At 44.9% G+C, this 19,708-nt stretch overlaps 1 protein-coding gene across 1 annotated transcript in view; it reads right to left on the reverse strand.

Annotated features, from left to right (window-relative positions):
* ABCC4 (ATP binding cassette subfamily C member 4 (PEL blood group)) overlaps nt 1-7,191 on the reverse strand; it is a 400,044-nt gene extending 392,853 nt beyond the window's left edge. The window contains exon 1 of the mRNA XM_089680483.1: nt 6,964-7,191. Coding sequence (XP_089536609.1) covers nt 6,964-7,037 — 74 coding nt within the window. The 5' untranslated portion in view covers nt 7,038-7,191. The remainder of the gene's footprint in view (nt 1-6,963) is intronic.
* Nucleotides 7,192-19,708: the final 12,517 nt, after the last annotated feature.

Raw genomic sequence — 19,708 nt, forward strand, 5'->3', positions numbered from 1 at the left:
CAGATCAATGCAGCTCTGTAATCATGAATGGATCTGTAACGTACATGTAAGATTTGAGTAGCTGAGATGTGATCTGTAGAAAATATGACAATGTAGATCTAACATTCCATGTTATAATAATATAAGATGTGTTCAGAATTCAGTCAGAGGCATATGGTCACCAATCAGCATCTGAAAAGGGACAGAGCTTCCTCTGGAAGGAGGTGACACCTAGATGCCAATAAGATGTCACCTTCTGAGAAATCTGGAAGGAAAAGGCTCCAGACAGATCGGCTTCATGACACAGCGGGAGACCAGAGGTGGTTCCGATGTGTCTGGGAGCTTTGAAGTATATCAGCAGATCAAAGGAATATATCTCATCTCTCATAAAAGCTAAAATATTAGTTGCAGAGAGATGAAAATACTTTCTTCTGATTGGACACACTGTAGGCTACACCTGCATGTAAAACTGTATTTGTAGACTATGTAGGATCCCAAAGAAATGCAGAAAATGGTTATATGGCACCTGATTGCGACGGCTTAAAAGTGATTGGTACTGTCGTGATCGGACTGATGCGCTGGTGTCGGAAATTCAATCCCTAACTTGGTGATTCAAACCGTCCCTGGTCCAATCGACTTTGGGCATTTCAGTACCCAGAACGTCCTGTGTGTTGGTAAAGGAACACCCCCCAGAGTTGATTGGCCAAGGGCTAATGTCCAGCCTACCTCCATATTCCCATAAATTGAGGACCTGGGATATGGATGTTGTGATTCGTATGGAGCCAGTTCTATTGACTGACGGATTGCGGACTCTCTCTGACTTGCTCCAGTCGCAGGATAACTCTTGGAAAAAGTTTTATTTCTGTTTTATTTTATAGTCAATAGCCAATTGTGTGTCTTCTTGTGTTTCTTGTATTTTCTGTAACTTTTTATACTTTGTACATATTTTATGCACTGCCTACATTTGGGATATTAAATCATAAAATGAATAAGTGACTTCTGGATACTTAAGCTCGGGTTCATATCTCCAGAGAGATTGTATTGTATTGTATTGCAGTGTATTTATATGCTCGGTCAAGTTCATTGCCAATCTGTATGCAATTGCATTGTGTGTTGGCAGATTGCATGCAGATTGTAAAGCTAACAGGTCTGCCAGACGGAGATCTGTGTGTGTGTGTGTGTGTGTGTGTGTGTGTGTGTGTGTGTGTGTGGTGGCCCAGCAGGCCAGTAAAACTGTTGGGTGGTGGCAAGCTACCATTTGTGGTGTGTCTAGTGTGAGGGTGTGTGGACAGTGGAACAGTGATTAACAGCAGGGTTCTAGCTTGTAGGATAGCTGGAGGAATCCTAGAAGGGTGTGCGATTGCTAGGCTGCTCGTCAACCCTTAGTGTGCACTAGATTGTATATAAGATTTGTCTGCCTGTGTGTGTGGTCAGCCAGCTGGATTGGAGTGGGGTATCCCTCTAGTGGTGGTCAGAGGTAGTGCGGGCTGTGAAAGTATATCACGGCCAGTCTTATATACTTATATATATTCAGATTAAGTCCCCCTTATTCCCTCTTACCCCAAGTCACGGCCGCACGTGCATGCCTCAGTTAGCTAGTCGCTGTGGGCATTTGCCTGTGGGTTGGATCCATGACAGCATCATTAAATTTATTTTTTTCAATTGCAAGCAATGTAAGCACCTGAATCTTATCTGGTACTGACCTCAGTAAAACAACATTTAGACTGATGGAGGAAAAAAAGAGCACAAAGGCCAACCAGTTGTACTGCAGTGCAATAAGTATGCTGACTGGGGGAAAGACAACAGAGTGAGAAACAGATTAGCTTCCCACTCTGCTGCTACTCCTTTTGCTGTCCAGTCACAGGATGGGGGAGGCACAAGACTTGTACTTAACTGAAGGATCCTATACAGGGAATGAGCCATCAAACAAACACACAAAACATCATCCAGTAGCCATCAAACATCATCCAGTACAGAGAACAAACCATCTATCATCCAATACAGAGAAAAAACATTATCCAGTACATGGGATAAGCACAAAACATCACCCAGTACGAGGAACAAAACATCATCCAGTACAGGGAACAAGCTATCAAACATCATCCAGTACAAAGAATGAGCCATCAAACGTCATCCAGTACAGGAAAGGAGCCATCAAACGTCATCCAGTACAGGAAACGAGACATTAAACGTCATCCAGTACAGGAAACGAGCCATCAAACGTCATCCAGTACAGGAAACGAGCCATCAAACGTCATCCAGTACAGGAAACGAGCCATCAAACGTCATCCAGTACAGGAAACGAGCCATCAAACGTCATCCAGTACAGGAAACGAGCCATCAAACGTCATCCAGTACAGGAAACGAGCCATCAAACGTCATCCAGTACAGGAAATGAGCCATCAAACATGATTCAGTACAGAAAACGAGCCATCAAACGTCATCCAGTACAGGAAACGAGCCATCAAACGTCATCCAGTAAAGGAAACGAGCCATCAAACATCATCCAGTACAGGAAACAAGCCATCAAACATGATTCAGTACAGAAAACGAGCCATCAAACGTCATCCAGTACAGGAAACGAGCCATCAAACGTCATCCAGTAAAGGAAACGAGCCATCAAACGTCATCCAGTAAAGGAAACGAGCCAAACGTCATCCGGTACAGGAAACGAGCCATCAAACGTCATCCAGTAAGGAAACGAGCCATCAAACGTCATCCAGTACAGGAAACGAGCCATCAAACATCATACAGTACAGAGAACAAGCCATCTAACATCATCCAATACAGAGAACAAACATCATCCAGTACATGGGATAAGCACAAAACATCACCCAGTATGAGGAGCAAACAATCATCCAGTACAGGGAACAAGCTATCAAACATCATCCAGTACAAAGAATGAGCCATCAAACGTCATCCAGTACAGGAAAGGAGCCATCAAACGTCATCCAGTACAGGAAACGAGACATTAAACGTCATCCAGTACAGGAAACGAGCCATCAAACGTCATCCAGTACAGGAAACGAGCCATCAAACGTCATCCAGTACAGGAAACGAGCCATCAAACGTCATCCAGTACAGGAAACGAGCCATCAAACGTCATCCAGTACAGGAAACGAGCCATCAAACGTCATCCAGTACAGGAAACGAGCCATCAAACGTCATCCAGTACAGGAAATGAGCCATCAAACATGATTCAGTACAGAAAACGAGCCATCAAACGTCATCCAGTACAGGAAACGAGCCATCAAACGTCATCCAGTAAAGGAAACGAGCCATCAAACATCATCCAGTACAGGAAACAAGCCATCAAACATGATTCAGTACAGAAAACGAGCCATCAAACGTCATCCAGTACAGGAAACGAGCCATCAAACGTCATCCAGTAAAGGAAACGAGCCATCAAACGTCATCCAGTAAAGGAAACGAGCCAAACGTCATCCGGTACAGGAAACGAGCCATCAAACGTCATCCAGTAAGGAAACGAGCCATCAAACGTCATCCAGTACAGGAAACGAGCCATCAAACATCATACAGTACAGAGAACAAGCCATCTAACATCATCCAATACAGAGAACAAACATCATCCAATACATGGGATAAGCACAAAACATCACCCAGTATGAGGAGCAAACAATCATCCAGTACAGGGAACAAGCTATCAAACATCATCCAGTACAGGAAATGTGCCATCAAACATCATCCAGTACAGGAAATGTGCCATCAAACGTCATCCAGTACAAGAATCGAGCCATCAAACGTCATCCAGTAAAGGAAACAAGCCATCAAATGCCATCTAGTACAGGAAACGAGCCATCAAACATCATCCAATACAGAGAAAAAACATCATCCAGTACATGGGATAAGCACAAAACATCACCCAGTACAGAGAATGAGCCATCAAACGTCATCCAGTACAGGAAACAAGCCATTAAACATCATCCAGTACAGGAAACAAGCCATCAAACATAATTCAGTACAGGAAATGTGTCATCAAACGTCATCCAGTACAGGAAACGAGCCATCAAACGTCATCCAGTACAGGAAACGAGCCATCAAACGTCATCCAGTCCAGGAAACGAGCCATCAAACGCCATCCAGTACAGGAAACGAGCCATCAAACGCCATCCAGTACAGGAAACGAGCCATCAAACATCATACAGTACAGAGAAAAAACATCATCCAGTACATGGGATAAGCCACAAAACATCACCCAGTATGAGGAGCAAAACATCATCCAGTACAGGGAACAAGTTATCAAACATCATACAGTTCAGGGAATGAGCCATCAAACATCACACAGTACAAAGAACAAGCCAAACATCATCTAGTACAGGGAAAGAGCCATCAAACATTATCCAGTGCAGGGAATGAGCCATCAAACATCACACAGGACAGAGAGCAAGCCATTAAACATCATCCAATACAGGGGAAAAAACATCATCCAGTACATGGGATAAGCACAAAACATCACCCAGTACGAGGAACAAAACATTATCTAGTACAGGGAACAAGCTATCAAACATCATACAGTACAGAGAACAAACCATTAAACATCATCTAGTTCAGGAAATGAGCCATCAAACATCATACAGTACAAAGAACAAGCCATCAAACATTATCCAGTACAGGGAATGAGCCCATCAAACATCACGCAGTACAGAGAGCAAGCCATTAAACATCATCCAATACAGAGAAAAAACATCACCCAGTACATGGGATAAGCCACAAAACATCACCCAGTACATGGGATAAGCCACAAAACATCACCCAGTACGAGGAACAAAACAGCATCCAATACAGGAAACGAGCCATCAAATATCATCCAGTATAGGGGAAAAGCTATCAAACATCATCCAGTACAGGGGAAAAGCTATCAAACATGATTCAGTACAGGAAATAAGACCTCAAACATCATCCATCACAAGGAATGAATATCTAGTACAGGGGACAAGAAATTAAACGGCATCCAGTACAGGGAAAAAGTCATCAAACATCATCCAGCACAGGGGAGAAACCACGGGACATCATCCAGCACAGGGGAGAAGCCACGGGACATCATCCAGCACAGGGGAGAAGCCACGGGACATCATCCAGCACAGGGGAGAAGCCACGGGACATCATCCAGCACAGGGGAGAAGCCACGGGACATCATCCAGCACAGGGGAGAAGCCACGGGACATCATCCAGCACAGGGGAGAAGCCACGGGACATCATCCAGCACAGGGAAGAAGCCACGGGACATCATCCAGCACAGGGGAGAAGCCACGGGACATCATCCAGCTCAGGGGAGAAGCCACGGGACATCATCCAGCACAGGGAAGAAGCCACGGGACATCATCCAGCACAGGGGAGAAACCACGAGACATCAACCAGCACAGGGAAGAAGCCACGGGACATCATCCAGCTCAGGGAAGGAAACACGGAAAAACATCCAGCACAGGGAAGAAGCCTCGGGACATCATCCAGCACAGGGAAGAAGCCACGGGACATCATCCAGCTCAGGGAAGAAGCCACGGGGCATCATCCAGCTCAGGGAAGAAGCCACGGGGCATCATCCAGCTCAGGGAAGGAGCCACGGGACATCATCCAGCGCAGAGAAGGAGCCACGGAAAATCATCCAGCGCAGGGAAGGAGCCACGGGACATCATCCAGCGCAGGGAAGGAGCCACGGGACATCATCCAGCGCAGAGAAGGAGCCACGGAAAATCCTCCAGCTCAGGGAAGGAAACACGGAAAAACATCCAGCACAGGGAAGGAGCCACGGAACGTCATGCAGCACAGGGAAGGAGCCACGGAACGTCATGCAGCACAGGGAAGGAGCCACGGAACGTCATGCAGCACAGGGAAGGAGCCACGGAACGTCATGCAGCACAGGGAAGGAGCCACGGAATGTCATGCAGCACAGGGAAGGAGCCACGGAACGTCATGCAGCACAGGGAAGGAACCACAGAAAATCATCCAGCACAGGGAAGGAAACACGGAAAATCCTCCAGCTCAGGGAAGGAAACACGGAAAAACATCCAGCACAGGGAAGGAAACACGGAACGTCATGCAGCACAGGGAAAGAGCCACGGAACATCATGCAGCACAGGGAAGGAGCCACGGAACGTCATCCAGCACAGGGAAGGAGCCACGGAACGTCATCCAGCACAGGGAAGGAGCCATGGCACGTCATGCAGCACAGGGAAGGAGCCACGGAACGTCATGCAGCACAGGGAAGGAACCACAGAAAATCATCCAGCACAGGGAAGGAAACACGGAAAATCCTCCAGCTCAGGGAAGGAAACACGGAAAAACATCCAGCACAGGGAAGGAAACACGGAACGTCATGCAGCACAGGGAAAGAGCCACGGAACATCATGCAGCACAGGGAAGGAGCCACGGAACGTCATCCAGCACAGGGAAGGAGCCACGGAACGTCATGCAGCACAGGGAAGGAACCACAGAAAATCATCCAGCACAGGGAAGGAAACACGGAAAATCCTCCAGCTCAGGGAAGGAAACACGGAAAAACATCCAGCACAGGGAAGGAAACACGGAACGTCATGCAGCACAGGGAAAGAGCCACGGAACATCATGCAGCACAGGGAAGGAGCCACGGAACGTCATCCAGCACAGGGAAGGAGCCACGGAACATCATCCAGCACAGGGAAGGAGCCATGGCACATCATGCAGCACAGGGAAGGAGCCATCAGCACCTTTGTCAGTCAGAAGATGCAGGTGACAAGGAGCACATGTACAGAATGTGTCAGCAGCCCAGTGTCCCCTGATGACCCTTCTACAGATGAATACTTCAAATACACGTAGTGACTGATTGAACACTGAGCTCAGGACATCAGTAAGGCCATGTGAAATATTCATTTCTGGAAATACTTTTTCCATTGGTGAGCCAGAGCCCCCCAAACCCGGACTGCCCCCCAACATTGGTACACACTGTTATACAATAATACTTCCATGGACACAGAGCCACTCACTCACCAGAAGAAGAGTTTGGAGCAGAAGTTAGCGGTCTGCAGGGGGTTCGTTTTCCCTTCCTTGTGCAGAGGCTCCATGCCTTGTCACTACAACGTCCCTTCACTCATCAGGACAGCCCGGGGCTGGAGGACTGAACAAAGTGCACAGCACAGCGCCCTACTAAACACTCCTCCGACCTGCCGCTTCTTCCACTGAGCCGGGCTACTCTCTGCTCACTGCCACACAACGCCACGCCCACCGCTATAATACCAGCCTGTTATTGGACGGACGCTGAGAGCCACTGAGCGCGGAAAAAGCGTCACATAAGAGGCATGTGGGGCAGTCGTTGGCTCGGTGCTGATATCTCCTGAGGTGGGTAGGACCCGGAATAGGAGCAAGCTTGCTCTGGTTACCTCAGCGCAATGCAGCCAGCAGAAGGTGTGCTTCTAGGAGACATGAATGGCTTTGAGAGTGAAAACTTTCCCTGAAAGAAACCTGGAAGGTGCCGTTGCTAACCTCTTACTTCCTTGACTGCGTTCTGAGTCACAATGCAGGAAGTGTGCTTTCCTCATTGATACTGCTTTTGTGTCACTGACGTAGGGCTCAAGTACACAGGCCATTTAAAAAACGTTTCTGACCGCCGGAAACTGCTAGAAAACATAGTTTAAAAACTTAAGTTTAGCCGTGTTTACCTACTGCGTTTTATGCGCGATTGAATTTAGAAGCGGTTTTAAAAGATAACCTCAAGAGCAGAGGCGGACTGACAACTCATGGGGCCCCCGGGGAATAGGGGATCATAGGGCCCCTGTGTCCTTGCCCAAACTCAAAAAAAGCCTATGATAAAGGTACCAGGGGCATCTCATGGGGCCCCCTACTGACCCCGGGCCCTTGGGTAGTGACCGAGTTTCCAAATGGTCAGTCCGCCCCTGCTCAGGAGACCCTCGCAAATGCCCAGAGTGCACCGAAAAATAGTCAATAATGAAATATTTAAGACATTTTGTGAGAAATAGAGAGAGCCGTATGTGTTGAGATTACCTGTCTTTTCTGGTTGTATTCACTATGGATCCCATCATGAGCATAATGCAGCATGTTCTACCAAGTTTTCCTTCACGCAAAACCTGGAACTGAGTGCGCTGGTGTACTGGGTCCATTTGAATACATGGAGAACGCTGCGCATGCATTTTTAATGAAGAAAAAAGGCTCTGGACCGCATCTGGATATGGACCAGCCCAAAAACGCGTCTAAACGCAAATGCGGTTACAAGCGTTTGAAACGACGGCATAGTCTACTCCTGAACGCAATTTTTGTGCTTTCAAAAAAATACCTGTAACCTCAACTGCCTGTAAACGACTGTGTACATGAACACATAGGAAAACATAAAGGAGAGTTCAGGGGCTGCTGAAAAAAAACACACAACTGCTCCTAAAGTTCAGTTTAGCAGCTGCAGTGTACATGAGCCCTTAGAATGCAGAGCAACCAGAGATCGACAGCCAGGTAACTAGGCAGTTATATTGATTAAAGCAGAACTCCAGCTGCAGTCCTCACAAATGGAGCTGGTCTATGGGCTTGATGACGTCAGGAACAGCCCATTCACAAGATCGCTAGTGTGGAGGGGTGGCCAGGAGCAGCTGGGACCAGTCTTGTGCTCGAGGATTGGCTGATTAAGTATATCTAGAAAAAAATTAGCATTTAACCCTTGCAGTGCAGACACAGCCCCACTGCATGGGAATATAACATTTTGACCTGGATTTCTTCTTTAACCGCCTCCCACCCACCATATAAGGAAATGATGGGAGGACGGTGGCTCTATCCTTCTGGGAGGACATCATATGACACCCTCCCACTCTAGCTGTACTTCCGTGCCGATCGGTGGTGCGCTGTCCCTGGGACACAGCGGATCACTGATCACAGTTAAGAGCCGATGACACAGGCTCTGTCGTGATCAGCTGTCTCCAGTCACAACTGATTGCATGTAAATAGTTAATGCCGGTTATTGGCAGTCCTCTCCTCATGCTGACAGCACGTGAGGAGAGCCGGTAAGCAGCATTCCTCAGAGGGGACATCTACACTGATCAACAGTGCTCTGATTATCAATGTAGCCCCTTCAGTGCCCATAATTGCCACCTGTCAGTGCCCATCACAGCTGCCTTTTGGTGCCAACTATCAGTGCCGCCTAGCAGTTCCAGTCAATGGAGCTTATCAGTGCCATATACAAATGCAGCTTTTCAGTGGCGCTTATCAGTGTCATATATGAGTGCTGTTTTTCAGTGCCAATCAGTGATGCCTGTCAATGCCCATCAGTGCAGCCCAACAGTACCCATCACTGCAGCGCACATCAGTGAAGGAGAAAAATTACTTTTTTACAAAATTTTATAACAAGCTAAGAAAAAAACTTTTATTTTCAATCTTTTTTTTTTAATTTAGCAAAAAAATAAAAACACCAGTGGTGATTAAATACCACCAAAAGAAAGCTCTATGTGTCTCAAGAAAAAATGATAAAAATTTTGTTTGGGTACAGTGTTGCATGACCAGGCAATTGTCATTCAAAGTGTGACAGCTCTGAAAGCTTTAAATTGTCCTGGGAAGGAAGGGGGTGAAAGTGCCAAGTGGGCAAGTGGTTAAGGGCTGGTTTATACCAGATGCAGGCCAGTGTGTTTTGTTTTTTCTGCATCAAAAATTCATGGACAGTATGTTATATGGATTCCAATGGCATAGTTTACACCAGTGCAGTCTAAAAAAATTAGAACATGCTACATTTTAACTGTACTGGAAAATGCATAAACGCATCAAAAAGGCATCAGAACGCATTACAGGAAAACGGGGGTGCATGCGCGGAGGCTGAAGATGGTGGTTGCACATTGACCTTGCTCCACTTCACCGCTCTCTTCCAGCTCCTCCAGAGCTAACATCAGCTACTTACAGCACAGAAGAACAGGTACCGGACTCTATCACTTGCAGATACAGATTGTATCCCCACGTGCAAAATCGGGCGTCAGAAATACCCTCCATCACCCACCAAGCATTTGCAGCCTACACATATGGATAAATATGTGTCACGAGCCGCATCCTCGGCCTCGAGTGATCACACAATCCCAGCAGCAGAACCGGATGATCTAACCGGTCGCGAGGCGGAGGTAACTCCTCATACTGCTCTATCTCCCCCTTCTTCTATCCCCTATCTTACAGCAGACATTCTGAATAATAAGTTACATGGTCTTTGCAAAGTTTGTCCCATACTATTTCTGTGGCAGTGAGGAAAATAGCACAGGAACTCAGAGGGGAGATAGCATTGGTGGAAGAACGTACAGACCTTGAAACCAAATTTAAGGATCTGGTGCAATATGTACATGTACTGGAGGAAGACAATCATACTTTGAAGCAACAGATGTCCCAGCTACAATTCCTGCAAGAAGATCTGGAGAATATGGAGCGGACACAAAATCTCTGTATATGCTGCGTTCCTGACTCATTAGAAGATGCAGATCTGCAAGATTATCTGCAAGGTCTGTTCACCACATTGGCCCCGGTGGTTCTGGACATAGATTGGCGAATGGATAGGGCCTACCGCTCTCTTGCCCCAAAACCTCCACTGGGCACAAGACCAAGAAACGACATTGTCCAGTTTCATTACTATGATAGTAAGGAATCTTTGCTGAACTCTACGCGTAACACTGCCTCGGTTGATTTTAGAGGGGAAAAAATTCAAGTCTACAGTGATTTGTCCCCTATCACACTATCTAAGAGATGCACACTTTGTCCGCTTACTCTACACCTTCAGAAGCATCACATTGTATACAGATGGGGCTTCCCATTTAGGTTAACCATAACCAAAGATGGCACTCAACACACAATCGGAGATCTTCAAGGAGAGGCGTTTCTGCTTAACTTAGGCTTACCTGCTCTCCCGGATGAAGCCTTAGCATTACCCCTACCCAAGCCAAGAGCAATAAATACTCCTAACAAGATGTGGACCCCGGCAAGATCAGAAACAAGACTCTCCTCCTGATTCCTCAACGGTCTCCTGCTTCCCGGTTTTCTTCTGTTACCTGATGACATCACGCAAAGTGCAGCTGATGCTACTTAAGACCTAATGTCTATAGACATGTTTTGCCTGCCTATTTTTGATATTCTCTTTAGGATACCTCTGACACTCTACCAGGATCTTTTTAGATGTTGTGCTGTTATTTATTGCTTAATTTGGAAGATAGGAGTGAAGTTACTGCCTGGTTTTCACCCTTCCTATGTCATCCCCAAACATCTACAGCTATTGCTATAGATGCCTTGGCGGCTCAGGCCTCCTCCATAGCTTGGTATCCTACTATGTCTGCAATTTTTTTATTTTTTTGGATTTGTTTACTCTGTGTCTGCTAGTAATTTTGTGATGCACTGGATGCGTCCTTTTTTTTTTTTTGTCTATTTTTTGTGTTACTCTTAGAACAGCATGGTTTATTTGTCATACTGCCCTGCATACAATTTGTCTCATATTCAGAATACACCAACATGTCTTAAGGACTTTACTCATGTAATGTTAAGGGTTTAAATTCAATGAAGAATTATTCTTATCCAGGAAAAACATTTCAAAAAGGGAAGCTCATTTAACTTTGTCCTAAAGTATTTTCCTGCAGAATACTCCGCCATGGATGGCACTGGTAAAGCAGGTGTCACTATTCTTATCAAAGTTTTCCCTTTCCAGGTGTTGTTTTCTGTACTAGACACCCAGGGCAGATTTATGCTACTGTAATGTCAATATGGTGATGCCTATATTTCAATTATTAATGTATTCGCTCCTAATACTAATCAATTGGTGTTCTTTAGAGATACTATCTTCCCACTTTTAGCATCTTCACACCCTTTCACGATTATTCGAGGAGACTTTAACTTATCTATATCAGCTGCCCGAGATAGGAGATCCCTTCGGGGCCAACTGCCCTCAAAACATGTTTTGAAACAGTCCACCTCCTTTTGTCAATGGATCAGAGGACATAAGCTGTTTGATATTTGGAGAATACAACACCTGAATGCTAAACCGTTTTCGTTCTTTTCCCTGGTGCACCACGTCTACGCTAGACTAGATTACTTTTTGCTTTCAGCCCCTCTACTTAAACAGTAGGTTCCGATATTGTCCCCAGCTCCTGGTTAGATCACTTTTTCTTGGCTTTAGATCTGTTTGTAGATCGATTAAATTCATGCACATACCATTGGCACCTGAATGACACGCTTTTATGTCAAACAGGAGTCAACACTTCTATTTTGAAAGCATTGCGTGAGTTTTTTTAACTCCGTACTGGATCTGTATCAGCATCTTCAACTTTGTGGGAAGCTCATAAAGCGTTTATTAGGGGTCGTTTTATAATGGAAAGCTCACGTCTTAAGAAGCCCCTGCTTCATCAGAAAACTGACCTTATGAACCAGTTATCTCAAGCGGAAAAAAAACGAATCGATTCACCCTCTTTACCTAAACTTTATTTAGTGGTACAACTTAAAGATCAACTTTAAAACACTTGAGGCCAGTTCTATAGCGAAGAAACTGCTATGGGTGAAACAGAAGTTTTATCAATACGCTAATTAACCTCATAGGATGTTGGTTAATAAGTTGAAAATACATTCAACTACTCACACTCCTGACTTTTTGTTTCAAATGGATGGATCGTAAGCTTTATAACTGCTTATCACCAGACGTACAGCCCACTTTCCATAGAGATTCTTTTGATGCTTTTTTTCAGCTTTCCATCTCCTTAAACTTAAAAGGGAAGATAGATTAATCTTAAACGCACACATTACTATGGAGGAGCTGTGTGTAGTTGTTAAGGAACTACCATTGCACAAAGCCCCGGGCCCAGATGGGATTTTCTACACATACAACAAGCAATTTATCATCGGTATAGGCCCTGCTCTATTGGAATTTTACTCCTCTCTGCTGAGTGAAGAAGAACCTCATTTGCAATGCCAACATTCTCATATCAGTCATTCCCAAACCAGGCAAAAATCTTACGATCCCAGCTAATTACAGGCCCGTAGCATTAATAAACACGAATTATAACATTTTTATGAAACTCTTAGTTAATCGCTTAGCTCCTTTTCTTCCCAAAATCATACACAATGATCAGGTGGGATTTATCCTGGCGAGACAGGCAGGAGACAACACTAGGTGTATGATCAATTTAGTTGACATACTCCATGGCTCACGAACATTGGCTGTATTGTTAAGCTTAGACACACAGAAGACATTTGTTAGGTTGGGATAGCCCTATATGTTTGAACTATTGCGACATGTAGGAATATAAGGGCCTTTCTTTAAAGCAATTACGGCACTATATTCACGGCCCACCTCACAGGTTAAGCTTCCCTATGCCACATCTGACACTTTTCCCATGCTTAACGGAACTAGACAGGGATGCCCTCTGTCCCCGCTCATATTTGTGTTGTGTCTTGAACCACTGGCAGTGGCGATTAGAGCACACCCTGACATAGCGAGAGTGACTGTGAGGGGAAAGGAATATAAACTCTCACTTTTTGCAGATGACATTCTATTGACTATTACAAAACTACACTTGTCCTTACCTGCTTAGCATAAACTTTTACAAGCTTTTAGTTATCTATCTGGCTATAAAATAAACACTTTAAAGATTGAAGCTATGCCCCTTAATATTCCAACCCAAGACCTTTTACTGCTTCAAAAAAATTACTCATACCACTGGTGAATGTCATCTATCTGTTTCGGGAAATCCACACTCTCCTAAATTAGTGGGATGACTCTAAGATATCTTTTTGGGCAGGGTAAAGGTGTTAAAAATGTCTATCTTGCCAAAGTTACTTTACCGGTTTGAAACTCTCCCAGGGGAAATACCGCAAGCTCAACTGCAAACTTTACAACTAGCGTTTCTTAGATTTATTTGGCATGGCAGAAAGCTTCAAATAACGAGAACGGTTCTTCTAACAACAACAGAGGTCTAGGGGCACCGGATATTATCAAATACTATTTAGCCACTCATTTGAGACAAACCCTATCATGGTTCACCCAAAAACCCCGGAACAGATGCATGGAGATTGAATTAGGTTATATTTATCCGATTCACACGTTCATTGCTACTCCCTTTTTCATTATGCATTACCCCTATCCCTTCCCCCTTCTGTGCTTAAATCTATGAAATTGATCCTCAAAATATGGTCGACCTGTGTGAAATCCCAGCAGTTATTGTCCGTATGCTCTCCATTGTTGAATGTTTTGTATAATCCAGAACTCCCAGATAGTCTTACCCGCAGATGAGCTCTTGGGCAATTAGTGGGATATTTCAACTCCGTCATCTGATCAGTCCGGTTTCACGCAAGATTCGGTCATTTGAGGAGCTTGGAAATCCACATTACCTGCATCAGACAGATATATATCTATTTGTAGTTCTGTCATTATTTCCATACCTTAAATTCTTCTCTGATTCGCCCTACAGATTTTGACAGGATAGCGGCTAAAGGTCCCTCCCAACAACATCTTATTACCTCTTTTATATAAGCTACTCCTCAATAACCGTTCTCTTGTTGATAACCCCCACCGTTATATGAAGAGATGGGAAGACAAACTTCAATGCCCAATCTCTCTGAAATGTTGGCAGATGATTTGGGACTCTGTTTCTAAAACCTCTCATTGTGTATAAAGAAAATTTTATATAAAATATTGATACATTGGTACAAGACCCATGTAGTGCTTCATGCAGTCAACCCGAATCTGTCTGACAAGTGCTGGAGGTGCATGGGAGGAGTAGGCACCTTGGCACACATCTTTTGGTTCTGTCCACAGATTGCGGGTTATTGGACTACGGTTAAAATGGTCTTGGAGCAAGTACTTCGTGTTACTCTTCCCTGGACCTGGTACACTATCTTTTTGGGCTACCCTTTAGGGGTATTTCTAAGCAATCTAAGAGGTTGGGAATACATATTCTGACAGCTGCTAGACGGGTTATACCACGATTCTTGAAATCCGTTGATGTCCCCACACTAAATCATCTTTTAAGAGCGATCTCTGAAATTAGAGAAATGGAATATCTTACAGCTCTAGTGGGTGATAATTCAGGTAATTTTCAATCTATTTGAGACCATGGGATCATTCTCCCTTGGTAGAATTTCTTCCTCTCACCCTCCCCTACCTTATATAGCTCAGATACCTCTTTATTCACCAAGCCAAAATAGCTGGACAGGCTGTGATATGGTTAGGGCAGCCATACCTATTTGGCTGTATCAGCTGTTCCTAGCACTTAAAGTGGTTGTAAAGGCTAAAGGTTTTTTTTACCTTAATGTATTCTATGCATGAATGTAAAAAACCTGTGCAGCTCCCCCCTATACTTGTTCAAGCCCAATCTCGATCCAGCAATGGGCACAAGAGCCTCAGCTGTCCTGGGAAAATGCATCAACCACAACATGCGTGAATGTGAACCTAGCCTTACAATCACTTTAACTTCTGCAAGAAAAAAGAAAACATGGGCCCCTGAGTGGTTAAAGTGATTGTAAACTTAACAAATGAAATATGAACAAAGCATATTCCTCTATAGCAGGGGTGGCAAACCTCAATGTCATCATGGGCCACATCAGCATTATGCTTGCCCTCAAAGGGCCAGTTGCATCTGTAAAACTAGATGTCCAGAGCACCCCACTGCCCCTTACATCAGATGTCAAGAGCCCCCTCACCATCGGCAGTGAAGAATCATCCACCTTCCCTTACATCACAATGCACTCCCCTTATCTTGTGCTGCTGGGGGAGGAGCTGGGAAAAAGACAAGTGGGTGCTCCGGCTGCACAGAGAGGTGCAAGATCTGTATGAGGCGTTCTGTACTCCTCTCTGCTGATCGCTGAGACAAGATGAGGACAGAGAGGAGGAGGGTGCAGCAGAGGTTTGAGGGCCACATGAAATGGCATGGCAGGCCAGATTAGGCCCAAGGACCTTGTGTTTGACACGTGCTCTATAGTGTGTACTTTTCTCAGTTAAAGTGTTACTAAACACAGGCCCTTGCATTCACTATATCTGGTCTCCCACAGTACACGGAACATGTAAATGCGATTATCCAGCAGGTCAAAGCTATGACGATCCAGATGAGCCTCCACAAAGAACTGGCACAGGAATCCCAAGGGCTACAAGGATGGAAAAGCTTTGAAAGTTCCCATCTCTGAGGCAAGGTCCTGTGCAATGAGCTGTCTCCCTGAGGTCTCACCCAATTGTGGTCAGGTGTGGAAGGGTCCTGTTAAGCCAGCAGCCCAGTCTCTTTTTCTCATCCCATCACCGTGATGGGATGAGAAAAAGAGACTGGGCTGCTGGCTTAACAGGACCCTTCCACACCTGACCACAATTGGGTGAGACCTCAGGGAGACAGCTCATTGCACAGGACCTTGCCTCAGAGATGGGAACTTTCAAAGCTTTTCCATCCTTGTAGCCCTTGGGATTCCTGTGCCAGTTCTTTGTGGAGGCTCATCTGGATCGTCATAGCTTTGACCTGCTGGATCATTTCCCACCACATGAGGGCGTAGGATCTCTATTCTTCTAAGCCATATGCCTGACCAGCCTTAAGTGGAGAAAAGGATCTTCAGGATTTATACACATATGCGCATTATCCATGCGCGTTCTGGTTAGTGCAAAATTCTACCATTTACACTGGGAAACAAGGAACACTGTTGTTTTACCGGACTGTGTTTACTACTAATTCCATTATCAATTTTAAGAGCGCTGCATTTCTTCTGTTTATGTATTTTGGGACTTTTTATGTGTTTTCCTATATGTTCAGCTGCTTGCATTATTTATGAGCGCTTACTATTTATCACCACTATTCCCATGTAAATGCGATTATTTTAGTAAATATAAACCTGCTAAATACAGTATCTCACAGAAGTGAGTACACCCCTCACATTTTTGTAAATATTTTATATCTTTTCATGTGACAGCACTGAATAAATTATACTTTGCTACAATGTAAAGTAGTGAGTGTACAGCTTGTACAACAGTGTACATTTTCTGTCCCCTCAAAATAACTCAACACACAGCCATTAATGTCTAAACCGCTGGCCACAAAAGTGAGTACACCCCTAAGTGAAAATGTCCAAATTGGGCCCAAAGTGTCAATATTTTGTGTGGCCACCATTATTTTCCAGCACTGCCTTAACCCTCTTGGGCATGGAGTTCACCATGGAGTCTTGAATACAATTCATGTACCAGAGAGAAGGTGGTGTAATCTTTCTTTTTGGGTGTTTAACTCTCCAAGCATCAGACAATTGCCACTGATGTAATAATCTCTTCAATAATTTTGATTTTTCTTCTCCCCCCCCCCTCGCCTCGTACAGGATGATGCATCCATCTGGGGGTCCATGCACAGGTTTAAATCTCCAGCCACTGCCAGACTTCCCTTTTTTTTAAATTTTGAAAGTTTTTTTCAACAATCCCTCCAAGAATGTTACTGGGTTTTTATTCAGGCAATAGATATTTACTAGTGTAAATTCAGATCCTTGTAGTTTCCCCTCAAAAATAAAAATCGTCCCTCTGGGTCCTCCTTTCTGTCCTCCAGGATTAAGCTCACATTTTTTGACAACCCAATCGCTACACCTTAAGCCCTTTTAACTGGAGAGTCTGTGTAGTACCACGTTACGTAGTGCTTCGAGTATAACTTCACTTTTTTATCATGGGTTATATGTGTCTCTTGAAGAAAATTTCCCTAAGTATTTTATGTCTTTTTGTAGGAGAGTTTAACCCTTTTAAGTTTATAAGTAATAAACTTAATGACACTCATTTCAACTATTGTTTCTCTGTCCTACCCGAGTTCCCATCACAAGAAAGCAGATGTAGACATTTTAAGATATGGACTTTTCTCCCTTCTCCCCCTCCAACAATTTCCCATTTTCTTCCCACCTTCCCTCTGTTTACCCCACCCGGCCTACATATTGCCTTGGAATCTGTCGTGGCAAATTCCCACTAGCGATTCCTAGTTTGGAGTAAAACTCATTACAATCTTCTGGGAACCTCAGCCTTGCTGATTTTCGATTTTTGTAAGTGGTTGTGATATGGGCCCTTGCTGTTTCACGTTCCCTTGTTTTTATTACACTTTCTTAGTTTGCATATTCTTTAATCTGGTTCTCTTCCAGTGTCAAGAGTAAAAGTCTGGATTGGTCTCCCTCAAATATCTTAAGTCCTTCATGCTGATTCTCCCGGGCTTGGGTCTCTGGGCTTTTCTGTTGTGGGGGCATGTATTTTCTTATTGTGCTTGTGTTTGTATTTGATTGGGGGGGGTTGAGCCCCCCCTTTAATCAGTCTATTCTTCATTTCAAAAAGGATTTACAATTCGATTTCCTCTGTTCCAAAAAATACGGACCGCTAGAGACCCAAACGCCCCTTCTTATCTTGTTTATATAAAGAAGTAGATCCACCAAGACCCCCTAGGACCCTCCAATAGTGTTCTTCTCTTTCCACACAATAGTCCCAACAGACAGTTTTTACTGCAAATGTAATAGTTTTTAAAGATTTTTACCACTACCTGTGGCAACTCACCATCACATTTTGTGCCGCAGGTACACTACTACTCCGACCCTTATTGCTTCTTCCTTTTGGTCTGACCTTCCATCCTGGGTTTCTGGAGTAGAGTATATGCTATGGAGGGTCCCCACTGATCAAGGGTCCTGGGGTATCTCTGAACGCCAGAAGTGACCTAGGGGTCTCCCTTTATGTACCGCCGCCTTCTTCTTCTCTGTCTCCTTCAGCTCCCCTGCAGCATCCGGAGCTTCAGCCACTGCCACAAAGACATCGCTCAGAGGTTGCCGCCTCTAATCTCCGCTCCACACCGCTTCCAGCTCCCTGCTGGCCACCTGCCGGATCCACAGCTTGCGGGCAGACAACCAGAACGCACTGCCCAGGACCCTCCGCTGTTACCAGTCACCAAACGAATCGGCACAGAGATCGCAACACAGGCAGCATGGGCAGAGCCCAGGTAGACTCTAAGGCTTATCCCTCATGGAGCTCATGACAGGCGTCCAGAGCTCCTGCGCTATGCTGCCTCACAACACCATGCTCCAGCCCTTTCCCCCCAGAGCATCCATCTATCTAATTGTTACTTTTAACCTACTTTCTGATAAATGACTTCTAGACATGCCACTGTGCATAAGGACTTAACAAAAGAAAACTGAAAGCCGATTGATACAGAGCTGCACCAGATTTTGCACTCTCCAATTTTAGTAAATCAACCCTTAAGTGTGATTTCTGTTCTGCCTTATTCCACTGCTATCAGCATGAACCACTTCTGACAAGTTTTCCTGACACCAAGAGAAAAATGGTGACGGGAGGGACCTCCAGCAGATTGACAACATCAGCTCTGTTCCTGTAAGCTGTATGGAGGGGGGTGTGTCTCTTTCCTCCAATCAGCTCTCAAAACTCTCCTCACTGAGCTCTGCAGAGTGTTGTAACTTCAGCTGTCCGCCCCCCTTTTTCCAAACTCTTAGACAAGCTTTAAATTCAACACTCTGGATGTAGAGAAGACTGCTGATAGACAGGTACAACTAGCAATGTGCTGTCACTGCTGTCTTGGCTTCCATCTTCACTCAGTCTTCCTACCAGATTTGGTTTACGACTGTTTGAATGGCTGGGCTGCAATGATGTCACTCCCAAGCATGCGCACAGGGGTCACAGCCACTGCACAGAGCTCTGAATTGACAGCGTACTCTGTGTACTGTCAGTTCAGAACACAATGTGCATGCACCAGTCACATCAATGACTGCTTCCAGTGTGCATATCTCCTACACACCGCAAGTT

The sequence above is a fragment of the Staurois parvus genome, unplaced genomic scaffold (genome assembly GCF_062004578.1).
Source record: "Staurois parvus isolate SC_StPar_1 unplaced genomic scaffold, SC_StPar_1.0 ptg000243l, whole genome shotgun sequence".
Classification (NCBI taxonomy): domain Eukaryota; kingdom Metazoa; phylum Chordata; class Amphibia; order Anura; family Ranidae; genus Staurois; species Staurois parvus.